Below are 17,879 nucleotides of genomic sequence, written 5' to 3'. Positions count from 1 at the left end.
CTTTCTTTAATATTCCTCTGTTGCTCTTTGTACCTCCCATGTGAACCTTCGCGAAGAATTAAACTGTGTTCAAAAACAGTCATTCTTTTGCTTCTACGATACGTTTGAACAGTAAACAACCCTATAGGCAACCGGAGGATGGAAAGCTCTCTTCCCTCTTACTGCAATACTGGAGTCTCGGTCGTAATAATCAAGACAAATATGTAAGTTAAGCTGCTACCGTCATTAGTGTGAATTTTGACAAATTCATTTAAAAAAAGCTATTGGTACTTATCAAGAATCGAGTTCAGCCGAATCTTCCATATGAGAACCCTTCGTACGCTCTATATTGGGTCAGCCACCATGACTCTTATGATTAATAAGTATAAGTATATATATAAGTATTAATAATATACCTAGAGGAAATATGGTAAATATAAATAGTGGATAAATTTCATCTAAAAAGTGAATTGGACACTATTGCCACACTCTTTCGCCTCATAAACGTCATCTTTTACACATTTTAATGTAGGTTCAAAACATATGCATTGTCGATTTCTTCATGTTGTAGCTATAACAATTTTTTCAATATCAAAAAGTATGAAGGACCTATACGAAATAAAAATTAATAATAAAATGCATAATTATGGTACAAAAAATAATCATGTATCAAACAACTTTTCCATTTTTTCCTTACGTACCATATAGAATTCTCGGATCTTTGAAAACCCGTATCTTAAAGAACGAGTAAATGATATATTAGATGATATGTATATCAATTCGGATATCCTGATCATTGATAAAACAGCATATCTGTGCGAAATCCAAATTAAACTTAACTCTCATGAATAAAAATGTTATTAGGTTACAATTTGAATTGGAATTTACCGGAAACTCTTGTTACTAAAAAATACTACGCTATTATAGTAGCACGTAATCAATGAATACTAAATACTATCCATTTATTTCTTGCATGCCTCCATATAGTTCATATGTCCTCATATATATGCGCCATATCATTTATAAGTGTCAATATTCGAGTATTGACGCTTACTGTACCGTTGCGTTAATAACAAATCTTAGTGATAGCTTAAGTTATATCTTACTTTGTCACATTCTTCACTTTCACTAAACCCTACCTCCGTAATTTCTTACTTTTATCTCATTGTACCTGGTATTCAAGCAATGCACGTTTTAGAATGTGCGCATCCTATGGACTTGCTAATATTTTCCCTCCCTATAGATGTGCAGTGTGTTATAATGTAAGTAATTTACTAATAACTATTAGTTTATAATGAAATGCTATCGGACAAAAAATACTATTATCAATATTTATTGAATAGGTGCTAATTATGCGTGGATTTTTTCAAATATAAAGGATCAAATAAGAATAAATTGTTAAAGGATTCGACGATTGCCAGCAGATTTCAATGCAAAGGTGAAAAGCTGGATAAAATTGATTCGCCGCCAGCGCTAATTCATCTACTTTTTTATTCCAAATTCTAACAAGAAAATTAAAAATTTATGAATTTTGTGTATTTCTTTTATCATCGGAAAGAAACACCATTCGTGCAGTATTAAATACTTAAGGTGTACAATGAGCAGAATAAGTGAAAAACATCTATGCTTATATTTAAACTAGTTATGTATTAAAACTTGAGTATTTCTGTAATTAAAGTCCGTAAACTACATGTATTTGTTAAAAACAGACATTTTTCCATTTCAATAAATGTTGTTTAAGATCGCGTTTCAGGAATGTCGCATATAATAGAATTTTTACCAAATTGGTTTTGACTATTGAATAAAATTTGACTTTTGGAGCAAAAAAGCTCTTGTCAATCTTCAACTTCATTCATCGTCTCGCGACAAAAAGCTCAAGAGATACAAAAAAGACACTTAATCGTTAATACGCAGTGCCAGTCGTCCACGTCTGGACGCGTGCGTCTACTGTATCAAGAGAAACTACGTTTAAAGGCACACGCGAGCAAAGCGCAGCTGAATTTCGAGACAGTCCCGTGGCTCACAGTGTCTCCGGACGGGCCCGTGATTGATGCGCTTTTGCGCACGGATGGGACAACGTTCTGTGTAAACATATTAGTGCCAGGCCGATCTACTCCGTCTTTTCCTCAAAGAGATACACCAAGGCCTTAATGACCCTCTCACTCTCCCATTTTTTCTCCCAACAAGCGACTCGATTCTTCTCCTTTTTCTACTCTGGCGTTTGTAATTTAATCTCACTTGGGTATTCAAATTGCGTGATCGCTAAAAGAAGTTGCAAATTTTTTTCGATACGATTATTTCATATACTCCAAAGAAATGAAAATGGAACGGACGATGCTGTGTTCTTTTTTTCATTATCAGATATTGTCGAGGCACCAGCGAAAAACCATTATAACTTTGCGACGTCACTTTGGTGGCTTCTCTCAAAGCGAACCACGAATGATTTTAAGAAAATTGCTCAGCTGTTAAGTTGTGACTTTTGAGAAGTGATCTGTTACAGCTTGACAAACTTTCAATCTTTGCTGTCTCTTTGACACGCGTGACGCTCGTATTTAGCCAACATGCACCCAGTGTGTCTTTAAACGTCTTTTAATGAACCGTTTTATAGCTTTTTTACAAGTTCAAATCATTTTGTGTTTTATTTATCTATTTAAGCATTGTTAACAAGTAATGTTTTACGATCATAACGAATAATGTTTGTTCAGATATTTTTTTCTATAAGTTTTAGAGAACCTTAGAAAAGATAAATTAGAAAAATTATCATTCATCATGACACAGTTTATCTTTCAATTCTATTTTGAAAAAATTGTAACCATATATAATTCTCCAAGTATAGTGTTCAGTAAATAAAAACATTGCCAAGTGAAGGCAACGAATGTGGTTTAGGTAAATGCTTATTTAACTCAAGTGGAAGACCTAAGCCAATCTCCTTATAGAATTCATAGAGCACGTATCCGCCTGGTGCGCTCTCAAAATCCTCGGGATGTTCTCGGTTCCTCTTGACTTTTAAATTTAGTCAGGGGAGAACTCTAAAGAGTACAACGTGGAGAGAACTCGTATATATGCGGGCAACTCGCGTGACCGACACGGCCGTAAAGTTCGCGGATTCTTCATCTGGTACTCACAAGTTGGGCGATGCTCGCACTTTACGAGCCGAACGCGCAATTTCAGCGCGCCGCGAGCGAGCGAATCTTTGTTTCCGCGAAGCATGCCGCCGCGACACCCGGCGCGCGTCTCGTCTGTTGCGCGCTCGCGACAGATGGCCAGGCGCTTTCGCTAAATAAGGGCCTTCGATACAAGCTTTGCAATTTGTCTGGATCTCGTGTGTGGGGTTCGCGAAACGAAATAATCTACGACAGTCGGATATATGAGTTTTACGCAAGTTCGCTCGCTGCTCTATGTTTTCTAAGAGCTCCAGAACAAATGACTTGGTCTCGGCAGTTCCGCAGCGCGCTACTGCCACGTTATTATTTTCTTGTATACACAATGGAGCGATAACAAACATATGTTTTTGTCGAATGGGTTTTGTCTTCTGAAACAATTTTTATTAAAAAACTATAGCTCTTGAAAAGAAAAGATGGCCTGGAAAATGTCTACAACCTCTTGTCGTCAAGTCTGATGCACATAGACGCTGAGACCACCCATTGGTACTTTCAAGTATCTATAGAACGTATGAGTCCAAACAATAAGAAGGTATGCTTTGGTCAATTTTCTGTTCAACAGATGTACAAACTCATACATAAACTTGATGAATTATACGTTGTACCTAAAAAACAAGATAACATCTACACGTGAATAAATATAATTATCTCATTAGACAATTGTCTACCAAATATTTAAAAAAAAAAAGAAACAAATGAAAAAGGATGAAATGTTGTAGTTCCAAAAATCTCATAATTTCATCGGTCTTCAAATGCAATTTGTTGGAATTTCTGTTAACGCAGGCTCAGCGCTTATTTTACACGAAGTACTTAAAACATGAGAGTGGCGATCAGATAAAGAAATGACGCGAATCAAAAGCTCGAACAACCACATACAAAACAAGTCGAAGCTGCATCACGCGCCCGCGGAACTACAGGTGATATCGCGAGTACGTGATCCGAGCACTTGGAAGTTTTGATGCGCGCTGTACACGCCGCATGTGATTAATATTGGCTGCATAGTGTCAAGGCCGTGAAAAGGCGCGCGCGCGCTAATGAAGCGGGCAACCGAGCGCGACGGGGCGCCAAGGCGACAGCTCACGATAAATCTGCCTAATTTTCCGGCGTCACCTCGTTCGTCGCACATCAAAGCTCGACAAATGATTCGCGAACCAGGCGCTGGCTATGGCCCTACTTGCCCGCAAACATATCGCCTACCGTTCCCGATGAGTGCCGAAGACCGATCGCCTCGTATGCCAATGCGCCGAGTCGACGTATGCCAGGCGTCGAATAATTGGGGTGCTTGTTTTTCTTTTCGTGCCTTCAGTTTTTACTTTAGGCATCGCTTCGTTCCCATTCGTTTTGGAATCCATTCATCGCATTCACAATTCTCCTTTGTACCAACATCGGTTTAAGAAACTTTTGCAGATAAATTGGAAATATTAATTACACTCTACGTAAGAATTATAATTTTCATAACCGCAGGAGGCCGATCAAATTTAAAAAGACTTACATTTTTCAAGATTAAGTATTCTCAATTATTGAGTATATATGGCATGTGCAGCGCAGTGTTTTTCATTCTCAAGTTATCAATGATGAAAATACAAGAACTAGAAAAAAATTTTAAAACTATGCAAACAAATGAGACTTAGCAAAAAATAACCATTTCGTATCATCTCTATTTTCATACTATTAGAGTATGCCAAAGTTGCGGGCACAGTGGTGCGGAACGTCGTGGCGTTTCTCTCGTTTTCGCGACGCCGTGAATCCGTCAACGGCTACCCACGAGGTTGATGCCGCAGCCGTACATACATACTACTCCGCCCGCGTACCCAGATGGCTCTCCTTGTTTCAATGCACCAGTCTTTATAAGCGAAACTCGCAAACATTACTTTTGTTACAAATGTACAACATTCTAGTTTTATCCATTAGCCTGCTCCACAGATAAATTTACAAACGACTTGTCTGTAAAGATGTGACTTCCTGGACGCATATTATAACACAAAGTATATAGGTACAATCTAAAAATAAAACAATCAATGTATTTCGGAACTTAATAGTATATAATAAAATCACAGAAAAAAGTAATAATAAGATCGAACTATAATATTATCCAACTTTTTTTCCTTCTAGAATTTACCGATTAAAACACCAACTCACATTCTGTTCAAGAAAGTTCTATGTTGTAAGTAATCATACTTCTTTATTTATAAAATCATTTCGAATTAAGAATTCGATAACGTGAATCAATAATTTCTTAATAAGCTTTTTGATTAAAAGTGTTACATTGCACTCTTTGCATCTGGATATAGCGCATGTGTAAATAGTAATGCGCATATACATATATATATATGTATATATATATATATATAACGATAATATAGTGTACTTTAATTATTGAGAGCCAATATATCGTCAAGTTTTTTACGTGAACATGTAAAACGAAAAGTATATTGGAGCATTCTATTATTCTTACGAAAAAGTTAAGCAAATTCACAAAAATAAATAAATAATATGTGGAACTCGGAGTCACTTATAAACTAAAAAAGAGACGAAAAGATTAAGAAACTTTTATAAAAAGCGGGTACCAATGCACTTCTTAATTCGAGCTGTAGAAGTAAGTGCGATTAGAAGCATAAAAAAGGAGTTATTATGTTAACAAAGTAAGTGTCGTTTTTTTATGCCGTAAAATTTGCTGAGATAAGATTCCGTCTTGCTTTTATACTCCGATTTTTCTTCGAGATAATAAATTTGGTTGATTTGCTTGCATAAAAATAGATATATCGATTGTCTTCGTTTCGCATGATCTGTTTTCTTGCTTTGGGCTTTTATAAATTAAGGGGAGACCGATTCTTCTGAAATTAATGTAAATGATGCGAACATCAACCATAGCAAGGTAAAATATAAGATACCTGCAAGGTCGCGCCAAGTTATCCAAATAAACTTGGTACGGACAAATCTAGTGGAAGGTTATCTCCCCCGAATCAACGTAGGAGACGATCGAGTATATATGGGACAAGGAGTAGTAATAAACCAAAATGGAACTTGTAAAATTATGGCTGTTAATACTCATTTTGATAAAGACGTGACAATAGAAGTGGACCCGAGGATCATACTGCCATTCGAGCATATAAATCCCGAGGGTAGTTCGCCTTCGGAAAGTGAAAGCGAATGCACTACTCCACGGAATGCTGAAATACAACTCAAACAAAAATATAAGAGGCTACTTAAACTATTGAGAACAGGACATTTGGCACCAAACGAATACAGAAGTATTAAACGCTTGATAAAACAATACCCAAATGTATTTTTACTGCCAGGTGAGCCGTTACCATGTACAAGTATTATTGAACATGAAATTCATCTGGAAAATAGCATGAACGCAATGACAGATTTACAGATTGCAGCTTGTGCCTCTTCTTATTCTAACTTCTGAAGCTTTTCTTTTCCACTTTGATTTTTTGGCTATTTTTTGATCTAATTTTATATTTCTTTGGTAATGATTCTGTTTGATGGTGCTCTAGGATTGGAATCATATTTTTGAAATATTTACTTTTGTCTTCAATCGAACTCATATTGAACTGAGTATAATTAATAAAATATAGATCTAACTTAAAATATGTAGCGTGATCATTTAAATCCGAGCATGTAGCAAAATAGAAAACTGAGATAGGGTCGCGACATAAAAAATCTCAAATAATTATGCGCATTATACTTTCGTAACAGATTTTTAATTAAAAAATCAGTAAAAAAAAAAATAAATTGTAAATGTACATACTTCAATAATCTACCATATTTTCAAATAGTCGCTGTCATTAGATTTTACTCCAAACTTCGACTATAATAATAATATAGGAAACATAGTAAATGCATGCTTTAATAATAATTACGCATTATCATGACTCGATTTTGTCATAGTGATACACACACACACACACACACACATACACACACATTTATAGGATAAATAGGTATATAGTTTATTCACAAGAGAATATCTTTGAATATATAAATCAAATACATCTCAGACCATTCCCCTTTTTATTTACACTTGCGGTAACAAGTTTACACTTTTTTAAAGCTTTCTTGCTGAAGCTGGAGTCGTTTGCCATTCGGTCATCGTCTGTCATCGCCGGCTGGCACGCGCCGCTTTCTGAAATTTACACTCGTTTCTCTTTTCGTAACTTCGACGACAGACGCCTTCCTTCTTATATTTTCCAGTCTTTCTCTTCTGCCCTTTCACTTTTTTTACCGAAATTTTCTTTCTTCTTCCAGTTTGATTGACAGCATGAAATATATACTTTTAAAAATAACAGCTAGAAGTCCATTTCACTCAACTTTATCTTATTGTACCTGTATACCTTAATATGAAATCTATTTAAATTATACAAGTTGCATTGTTGATACCATACAATCATCAAGTTTATTTAAAATGTTAAACGTAAATTAAAAACGTTATGTTATCAAAATCTATCTATCAAAATAACGATAATAATAAATGAAATGGCTCGCTTTAACAGAGCAGGAATAAAATATATAATAATACCATAGAAATTTTAGTTATATAGGAAGTCTAGTGTAACCGTAGTTGGCGTATACATCCTATCTCACCGCTGGAATTCTCATTATGTCTGTCAGCGCTCGCGTGCGCCACCCTTCTGAGCCCCACAGTACTTCTAACTCTTATTTTCTTTTCCTCCCGGCAGTTTTCTCCTATTCCCCTTATTTTGCTTACTTTTCTTAAACGTCCCTTTCATGCCATTCTCTTCTCTAGTTCTTAACATTTATACTTTGATAGAGCTCTTCGTAAACATATTTGATTAAAAATGGATGAAATGTTTTTATATACTGAAAAAATCATTTTATTCGACACTTTTAAAGTTATCGCTTCAAATAATTAATACTTAGTAATAATGAATATATATTCACAAAATATATTGATTAATTAACATTTGCGTCAATCCTATATAAAATTATACAACTATTACAACAAAAAATTACAAATCAGATGCTTCGACTAGAATAAACTTCGTGTTTGCTTGTAATATTTTATAATTTACAAGAATCAAGATGGTTATGAAACTTTTTTTGCAGTAATGTATAAAATACGTAGATAACATATTTTTTTACGCTGTATCTCAATTTACATAATTTCATTTGATCTGTACTGAGTATTTTATGAATACAAATACAAACGTACTCGTCACTTTTAAGCAAAATTGCTTTGTACATAACAATTCGATGGTGTTATTCATATTAAATTTTGTACAAATCAACAACATATTTAAAAAATCATTTAAAAAAGTATCAATTTTTCAAAATTAATGATACAAGCTGGTAAATAAACTTTTCTTTTCTTTGTTCAAAGCAAATTAAAGGAGACTTATCGTTTTATCATATGAGTTCTGAAATTGCGTAAGTTTAATCTGAGATACTTCCATTCTTGTGAGTGGAATTCTACAGAAAGATCAATTCTATAGATTACCCATATATATGGAACTTTGAATCATTATAAAAATAAAATTAAATTTTTTGCTTTGAGACACATTGCTTACGCGTTTTAAACGTGTTTCTTATATGTATATATAAAAAATATACTCGTATAACTCGCATAGCATTTCAATATGAGTTTTGTACATAAAAGTGCTATATAAATAATTGGAAAACCGGATTTTTTGAATAGCAGATTTCTGTAACATTATAAAAGTACGAAAGTTTGATATAAAGATTTCTATAGTACATCACTACGATAGAGATCATAAAGGTTACCGAGATATTTCAAAGAAAAAAAATTAAATTAAGTCTGCCAGCAAAATTATTTTAAATGAAATTTTTTAATGAAATACTTAAAATGAATATTTAAAATAAATTCTGATGAATAATATATATAATATGTTCAAACATTTCAGCTTCTATAGCTTTCATTGATGGCACATAACTTTTGATATTCATAAGTGTTGCATTGTCTAGTAATTTAGCTTACGTTACACCACTTGCAACAAAATGCATGTTATTTTTTGACATGCTTATGATGATTCTACGATCAATTTCATTTATTTTATACATTAACTCGATACTTGATTATTATCTTCATTAAAGTTTTACAGTAAGTACATTTAAACGAAATTGAATTGTGATAAACTACTTATAAAATAATAATAATGCGGTTAGCTATGGGTTATAAATCAGAAGTTTTACATTAAACAGTAAAGTCAATTAATAAATTAGTAAATCAATTTAAGCACGATTATTTTGTGAATCACGTTTAAATTGATGAGTTTCAGATGAAACATTTTTTTTAAAATAATTCACGGAAAAATATCCAATATAATTGTTTTTACTTTTTAATAATCTTTTTGAAATCCGGCGCTTTTTAAAGTTCATTTAAAAGCCAATAGAGGTCATCGACGCTCTTGAATTGAACGCAATCGACTAATCGATGTGTGGCGCATCGGAGTCCTCAGGTACCCACAGCCATTAAAACGATACGAAAACGAAAAACGACTAATCGATGGAGACTATTAGATTAGATGGCTGCGCAGTATAATGGGTAATCAAGTGTCTAAAACAGAGGTTACGTTATGCTCATAACAAACAAAAACATATTTGATATAATAGCTTTTTATATAAAATAATCATAGCAATTATATTCAGAAGTTTTGTGCATAAAACATAACATGATCAATCACTGAATTAAACGTTTTCTCATGATAAACGAAGAAAATAAAGTATCACGTATATTAGTTATTTCCATACATACGTTAATATTGTTTCTTCTCTTGAATCATATTATAGAGATAAAATGTTTTCTCCAGTAAGCTCAATAGAAAGTTCACCAGGCCGGATGGCACTAGAGGCTGCAAAAAACATCAAAGACTTGGCAGTGTTTAAGACTCCTATTGGGCCAGCTAAACGTCGAAAATGTAAAATCCTTGATGAAGAGACTTACGTGGAAAAAATAGGAGAAATAATTCAAAGAGACTTTTTCCCTGACTTGGAAAAATTAAAAGCTCAAAATGAGTACATGCTGGCACTAGAAAACAATGACACCAAGAAAATGAGGGAACTGTACGAAAAATATAGTTTAGTTCGACCAGCTACAGAAAGACTTGCTAGTCCTGCTACTTTTGAAACACCAGTTCGTACAGAGAATTCAAATGAAGACACAGTCAAATCTACAACATCTACAAATAAAGAAAAACAAAGTAAAGACTTACAACTAAATGAAAAGAAGGTAGGGTTAGATGAATTTTTAAGTAACAACACAAGTGAGGACAATGCCAGTTTTGAAGAAATAATAGTAGAAAATGAAAAAAGGCACAGACTCAAGAATGCATGGTTATATAAACCAGAAACAGAACCTACACTCAATGCCATTGAAAATAATAAAAATGAATCATTAGCAATTGAAAATGATAACAAAAAAAGGCCTTTTGAAACTGATACTTGGAGTTACAAAAATAAAAATTATATTATGTATATACCAGATGGAGTAGAATTGACATTAGATGAAAAAATTGAGCTTGCAAAAAAGAAGCAAGAAGTTGTACATTCAAATACCAGATTAAAGTTCAATCCCTTCAATGAACAACAAAACAAAGAAACTATTAACGAGCTAGCAAAAGTGCAATCTAAAGCTAATGATGGAAAAATAGGAATTGATGGGAAAGAAATTGTTAGAAATGAAACTCCCAGGGTCAATGGATATTCCATTGTGGCCTCACCTGCACCATCTATACCTGAAAGTATTATGGATAGTCCAATTATGACTTGGGGTCAAATAGAAGGAACACCATTTAGACTGGATGGTGGAGATACACCATTACTGCACTCTTCTGGAGGACCTTCTTTCCGAATGGCTGAACCACCTAAAAGAGAAAAAATTGCTATGCAGTTAGCTGAAAAAGCTGGAGAACGACTAAGGGATAAAAAAATTAAAGCTTTGAATGTAGCCAGACGTTCATTAGCAACGTAAGTATTATCCATTATTTTCAAATAATCTTGGACCAAACTGGATAATTTATTGACAATTTAAAAAATATTTTTACAGACCTTCGCCAAGATCGAGTATTGATCGACTGAATACAATGTCTCCAGCTGCAAAAACACTTGCTACTCAAAAATTACGTATCGCCATTAGTCCTTCTCCTAGCAGAACCTTATTAAGTACACCTGTTATGAGAGTTAAAACTCCTTCAACTCCAAGACTACTCACACCTATGATAAAATCTAATAAACCAGATTCAATTCCGAAAACTCAATCACCAGTTCTAACAGATAATCTGTTAAAGTTACCTAGACGGCAAAGAGCTGCTGACTTTTTTTAAATTAGTGAATTGGTATAGCATCTTATTGATTGTTAATGATTAATGTATAACATCAGTGCATGATTACAAACACTGTTGAAAGAAAAAAATGTAAGACAGCAGTCGACTATGAAAACATCTAAATCATATGTTTAATAATCTTAAATCTCATCAAATACAGTGATATTATTTTTTATCTTTGAGTAAGATGATAATGAATATTATAAAAATTAGAATTACTATAAGTATTAAACTTATAGTAATGTCACATATTTGCATATTTCAGAGATTATATATATGTAAATATTCCTTTTCTTATTTTATATACATCAACTACTGAAATTTCTTCATATTTTTTACATTATAGTTGTATACTCAATATTTTTGGTAATTATGGATCTTGTGGAAAAGTATTGTATACTTATTATTGCACTGAGATAATTTGCATAAATCACTGACAAAATTTTTATTTGATTCACCAACAAAATGTTGAAAAATTTACAGATTAGTTATTCTATCATAATGTGATGAATAATGTATGGAAAAATAATTCTCTGAAATTTGCTTAATGTGTTACTGTAAATAAAACAAATAAGATTTATATATTTTATAAATATAAAAATGTTATTAGATTTGAATACCTCTGTAAAATAATATAGAAAATAAAAACTGTACATAGATTTATTTATGTGAAAGTGAATGATTATATTTCTGTATAAGATCATCTCCCTTGGCTTTAATATGTATATGTATTGTTCTTGGATTCGTACATAAACTTATGTAGTAAATTAATTATAATAATGCGATGATTACACCGAAATCTTTTATTTTAAAAATATCATTGTAAATTTTACACCAATACATTAACAATTCTTATTACATTTTTAATTTGTAATTTGAACATAAAATTATTAAACTATTTAGAGTATAAAATTTCGCTATTATATAAATGATTGAATGTTAACTTATATAGCATGTAGGATACATATAATTACATACAACGTGTACCTACACAATAACCCGCAACTGTAGTAGTTGAATTATATTAATAATTTAATGATATTTAAAAACATTAAAATAGAGAAAAATTCATAAAGTTTATTACTAATATTCTTTCTTATATAAAAAATATTTCGTGGTTGAACAGAATTGCTAAATTCAAATGAATAAAATTTTGATTTAAAGCAAATTATCTGTAGATAGATAATATTTTACACTTATAGAAAAAAATAGATGATAGGTTAAGTAGAGAAGTTTCAAGCTTAAATATTTAAATATCTTTTTAAATTATTGAACGGAATTCAAATTCCAGTATTAAAAAATTGTTTCCGTATATTTGTAATTAAATTTCTACAGTAACTTATATTTATTGGATGCTGAGTGTACATGAGATTTTTTCTGTGGTAAAATATAGAATATAACTAAAAACTTAATTTACATAAATTAATACGAAATATATCTGTGGCGTTTAGAAAAAAGACATCAAAGTTCACTTTTTGAAAAATATGAGATATGTTCACTTCTACATTCTTGAAATGCTTGTAAATCTTTTTGCATTGAAATAATATTCCTAAATAAAATATTCAATTTCTAAAAAGTCTAAATTTTTAATAAAACTTCTTTGAACTAGGTAAAAAGTGATAAAGAAATGAATAGACAAATATCTCTAAGAAACTCTATGCTACTTATTACTTTTATTTGTGGGATTATCATTGAAAATCTTAACATTTTGTTTAAAGTTCTATTAAATAATGGGATAATATCGATAAAAATCAGGATACTGTTGATTTGAATGACAATATCTCAACTAGATTTTCAAGTGACTTAGTCTTTGTAAAAAAACTCTGCAGATATTTATTTATCTGATATATGCTACAATAAATTTTAACACAATTAAAAAAAAATATACATGCCAATTAGGAAATTACAAGTTTAGTACGTGCAATTTAGAATTAGGTGTGAAAATTTACGTGAACCCGCGGACATATCCGTTTTATGCACGAGTCTTCAAAATGTATAATCATAATTGTTTAAAAAATTGACATCTGTTAATTTATTGGAAATTTCGAGAAATTTTTTACTAGCATATAAAAAAACATTAAAGTAATTGTTTTACAGTAAAATGTTGGATTGTATTCGAAATTAATTTTTGTTTATATTAAAGTTATCACGTCATCTCTCCAACCGACGTTTTGAAATAAATAAATGTGTGTAAATATTTTTCATATTTCCTAAAATATATACAGATAATATATTTTTTCGGAGAACTGTAAATATTTACATAAATATACCAAAAAATTGCTGCAACGTCCTAATATATTACAATTTACAATAAGATTTTCCGATATATTATTTACTAAATTAATATTTTAGATATTTATTACCTAGTTGTGGGCAATCGTACAGTGTGATTTTACGAAATTTCATAATGGGCCACGTAATTGCAAATACCCTTCCGCCTTGCCATATATAACGTGATTGCTTCCGCCTTGGTTAAATATTGTCCGCAAACATTCGTGACATTTGAGCCATACACGTGGTGAAAAATATAAAGACAACAATCCGTCCGAAGGGAACAACACTTGAGAACTTACAATCATTCATGAACGACGCTTCGAGCGGTTTGAGTGAACATTATTATCAGAGCTGATCGTTTCCTAATGAAGATTAGCCGGCCAGTCTCGGGCCTGCTTCTATTCGCGTTGGTGCTTGGTGCTCAGGCAGGCAACAAGTGTGCCAACTGCGGCCTAGGCGAGGGCACCGACACCTGCAGTTGCGGCAACATGGCTGTCAGAGCGAAAAAGCTCACCAAACCCGATTTCTTCGCTTCGCCAGAGACAATCAAAAACGTACTGAAACTGAAGAAAGCCTGCAGCGCAGCTGCGTCGACTTACGGTGCGTCGTCTTCAGGCTCACTGTACAGCTTTCTGCCGGCTCCGAGCCCAATCGCTACATTAAAGTATGGAAAGAACGAGAGAGATCTGAAAAATCTTTTAAGACTGGCGCCTGGCATATCAATTGCACCCAAGTAAGAACCATTGCTATTTTCATTGTTGACGCTCGTCATACTTTCTAATGTTCGAACGACTATATCTCATAATCGAACTCGGTCTATTTTCAATAGGTTCGAGCCAATCGGTGATCTCTGTCACAGCTGCAAAGGATACAAAAATGAGGTGGTCGGCGTAATTCCAGCTCGTCCCGGAAATTTGCCGTGTAAGTGCCCAAAATCGGAGTCGACGATCGAACCTATCTCAACGCCAGCATCTTTACCACTCTACAGCGCACCACCATCACCTTACGGTGCGCCAGCGCCTTCCTATGCAGTTCTAGCAGCAGGATACAGTGCTCCAACGCCTTCGCACGACGTCGCAGCCGCGTCTTATAGCGTTATCCCAGCATCTTCCTACAGCAGGCCAGCGTCAGCACCGAGCAGCCCAGCCTCTCTTTACGATGGCTCGACGGTTGCTGCTCAATACGCTGCTCAATATGCTGCTCAATATGCTTATCAGACGCCCGTGCCCGCCTCTTACACGCCACCCACAATCGCTTCGACTCCGGCTCAATATAGCCCCGCGTACCAACAACCGTCTCCTACTGTTTACATGGCCGCATCTTCCTCCCCGGCTAAGAGATCCTACCAAGAATCCGAGCTACAACTCGACTGCGATTGCAAAAGCAAGCAGAATGCCATAGTCATTCCTACTGCGACTTTGGATCAGTACGCCGCCGCCTATCAGCAAGCAGTTTCTATTGATCACGACGCTAAGCGATCCCATCAAAAGTCCAACTTGGAACCATCATGCAATTGCATAAATAAGCAGAGAGCTACAACCTCCGCCGTTGCTTATGTAGCTCCGGCTCAATATCAATCGGAGTATCAGCAACAAGTTCCTGTAAATTATCTATCTACACCTTCTCCGACTAGAGAGACACCCTGTGACCAATCCCAAGTTCAAATTGACTGCGATAAGAACCAACCAGAAGGTAATTTAAGTTCATTGATATATCTTATCGTGCAATACTTTGCGCTTTGTAATTATTTTCACATTAGAAAAACGAATGTTAATCGTTTCTTTATTAAATTTTATACACCAGGATAGCTTATTCCTTGAATCAATTATTTTGTAAGAAAAATCTCAACGTGTGAGTAATTATGTTTTTGAATTGACATTCATAAATGCTACACTATCAGTTCGAAAAAAACTTCGAGCTAACTTTACGATTTAAAACTTACGTAACTTTTATAGCTAGATAAGCTCATAAATGTAATACAGGTACAAAAGTAAACGTTCGATAGGTAGCAATCAAAAGATTGTTATATTATCAAACAATTAAACGTAAAACTATCAAAGTCGCAAGTAATAAAAGTCTGCGTGCACTAAACGTTTATCGAAGAACTACTTAATGAACCAAAAGAGTTATATTTGCAGCAGAAACCTACGTGGAGATCGTCTTACAAGAGGAAAAAGCGCCAACAGCCGATCCAGTTTCCATCTCGCTTGCCTATAAAAACCTCGCCGAATCGCATGGTAAAAAGTACGTCGCGGAAGACAATTTGGCCTACGGACACTACAAGGAACCCGAAGATGGACGCATCTGCAAGCACGTCAGCAATTTCGACGAGGAGAAGCTCCATACCGTTGACAAACCTGTCGTCGAGCTTAAAGACTGTGAATGCAGAGACGGCAACTGCCAGAACATACAGGTTTCCTACAGGTGAGCTTGCGTGTCATTGGTAAGCGACAACTATTTCATTGAATCAACGCTATGATTTAATATTTCCGTAAATTTCTAGCTGCACTAGAGGCTTTGTCGTTAATTATTGAATTATCTCCGCTGTACCGTTTTTGAAAACATCAAGTAATCTAGTCAAAAGACGAAAGAATCGGAAATTTGTTTTTTTCGGAACGTATCGGAAAGGAATTAAAATAACAAATTGCTCGACGTGATGCTTGATACAAACACGCTCGCACAAGCAAACAAATAAACATGCAAAAACAGCTTCTGGTATCGCGTGCTCGTTATTCGTAACAAGGCCAATGCCGAGTCTGCATATATTGGCATGAAAGTTCAAAACTCGCGTATAAATTTATCCAGTAAATAAATTTGACAATTCACGAGAATTCAGACGCGCTGAAATTGAAGAACGTCTATTTATCGGCACACAAATTTTCATAGGGCAGATCTTTCCTTTCATTTTGCTTTCATTTAAATGAAATGACAATCTCTAGAAAAAAGTTAGCAAGGACATTGTATTTCGCAGCGACATCGGCTACGGTCCGGCCGCACCTTCGAAGAACCGATTCGTACCTAAGACAGACGACGCGATCGAGTCGCCATACGCTCAGTCGATCGTCTACGTCCCGTCACCCGACGACAAGGACAGCCTGCCGTGCGGGCCCGTCGGATCGACGATTCCAGGTTACAAGTCCGGCGGCGTCATCGTCAACGACCGCTCGAAGGCCAAGCTCACCTGCGGGCGCGGTGGTAAAGCGTCACTCGTGCAGGAAGGTAGTCGACGCACGGTGCTTGTCGACGAAGAAGAATACGAAAACGACAGTTACGACGGCAAGGCGAAGATTATCGACCAGATCAAATCGTCCGCTTGCAAATCTGGATATTAGCAGGCATTTGACGCCCAATGTTCTGAGGATAATGAACGTTATTGAGAATATCATTTCGCAGGTCTTTTATTATGCTGCCTGGCTAGGAAATAAAATTTGTGAAGAATGAACGCGGACTATTTAAGTTTGACTCCTTATTGCATCAATGAATGTGGCAATGAAATAGGTTTTTCGTCGGATTATGCTATTGAATTTACACTGATTTTGACACTGAATTCTTTATTAAATTTCGCTAGATTTCATGAACGATCTCGTCGGCATGTACTAAGCTAAAGTTCTAGAAAATATAAGAGTCGCTCGAACATTAATTTTGCATTAAAATATTACAATCGAAAGCATAGAATGGAAATGATTATAAAAACTAGTTTTGAGTTGAAAGTGATGAACATGAGTACATTACACATAGTAATGATAAGTCAAATGACGGTGAATGCATGAAAAGACCGAGGAACATAACGAAGAAGAGGATAATTAAATAGAAAATGAGAACAATATCATGATCAATAAATGCTGTAGAGAGTGATGCATCAAATAAGGCGCAATCAATTGAACGAGACAAATTTGATGATGTAGAAGTACAAGAAAAGAATTACATTAAAACGTAAAACACACGCACGATCTCATCGAAGAGAGATAATAAATAATTTTCATTTTGTTAAATGTTATAATTATAGAATATAGAGAGAATGTTTATAGTTTGATGTTTGTGTGATCTGATTTAAACAATACAATAAAAAAAAACTTAAAATTTAGACTGTTTTTGTTCATCAGGATTTACTTATTAGATTAGAACTTTGTTACTGTCAAGCAACCTAATTCAATTTTCC

General features: G+C 34.2%; 2 protein-coding genes across 4 annotated transcripts; both read left to right on the top strand.

Moving 5' to 3' along the window:
• The first annotated feature begins 9,575 nt into the window (after positions 1-9,575).
• Positions 9,576-12,089, top strand: LOC131663723 (splicing factor ESS-2 homolog). Of its 3 annotated transcripts, none has more exons than XM_058934297.1 (3): positions 9,576-9,669; positions 9,935-11,090; positions 11,170-12,089. In XM_058934297.1, exons 1-3 carry the CDS (start codon positions 9,666-9,668, stop codon positions 11,444-11,446), a joined length of 1,437 nt encoding a protein of 478 aa, XP_058790280.1. In that variant the 5' UTR covers positions 9,576-9,665; the 3' UTR covers positions 11,447-12,089. The 3 variants fall into 3 exon arrangements, with proteins under 3 accessions (XP_058790280.1, XP_058790279.1, XP_058790281.1); XM_058934298.1 differs by having other exon boundaries at positions 9,614-9,692; XM_058934296.1 differs by having other exon boundaries at positions 9,593-11,090.
• A 2,941-nt stretch (positions 12,090-15,030) lies between these two features.
• On the top strand, positions 15,031-17,586 carry LOC131663797 (uncharacterized). The gene is made up of 3 exons (XM_058934434.1): positions 15,031-15,412; positions 15,859-16,144; positions 16,692-17,586. Exons 1-3 carry the CDS (start codon positions 15,031-15,033, stop codon positions 17,050-17,052), a joined length of 1,029 nt encoding a protein of 342 aa, XP_058790417.1. The 3' UTR covers positions 17,053-17,586.
• The last annotated feature ends 293 nt before the right edge of the window (positions 17,587-17,879 follow it).

Source organism: Phymastichus coffea, unplaced genomic scaffold, assembly GCF_024137745.1.
Source record: "Phymastichus coffea isolate CEN01 unplaced genomic scaffold, Cenicafe_Pcof_1.1 PCOF00038, whole genome shotgun sequence".
Taxonomy (NCBI): Eukaryota; Metazoa; Arthropoda; class Insecta; order Hymenoptera; family Eulophidae; genus Phymastichus; species Phymastichus coffea.
This window is presented reverse-complemented; position numbering and strand designations above follow the sequence as displayed.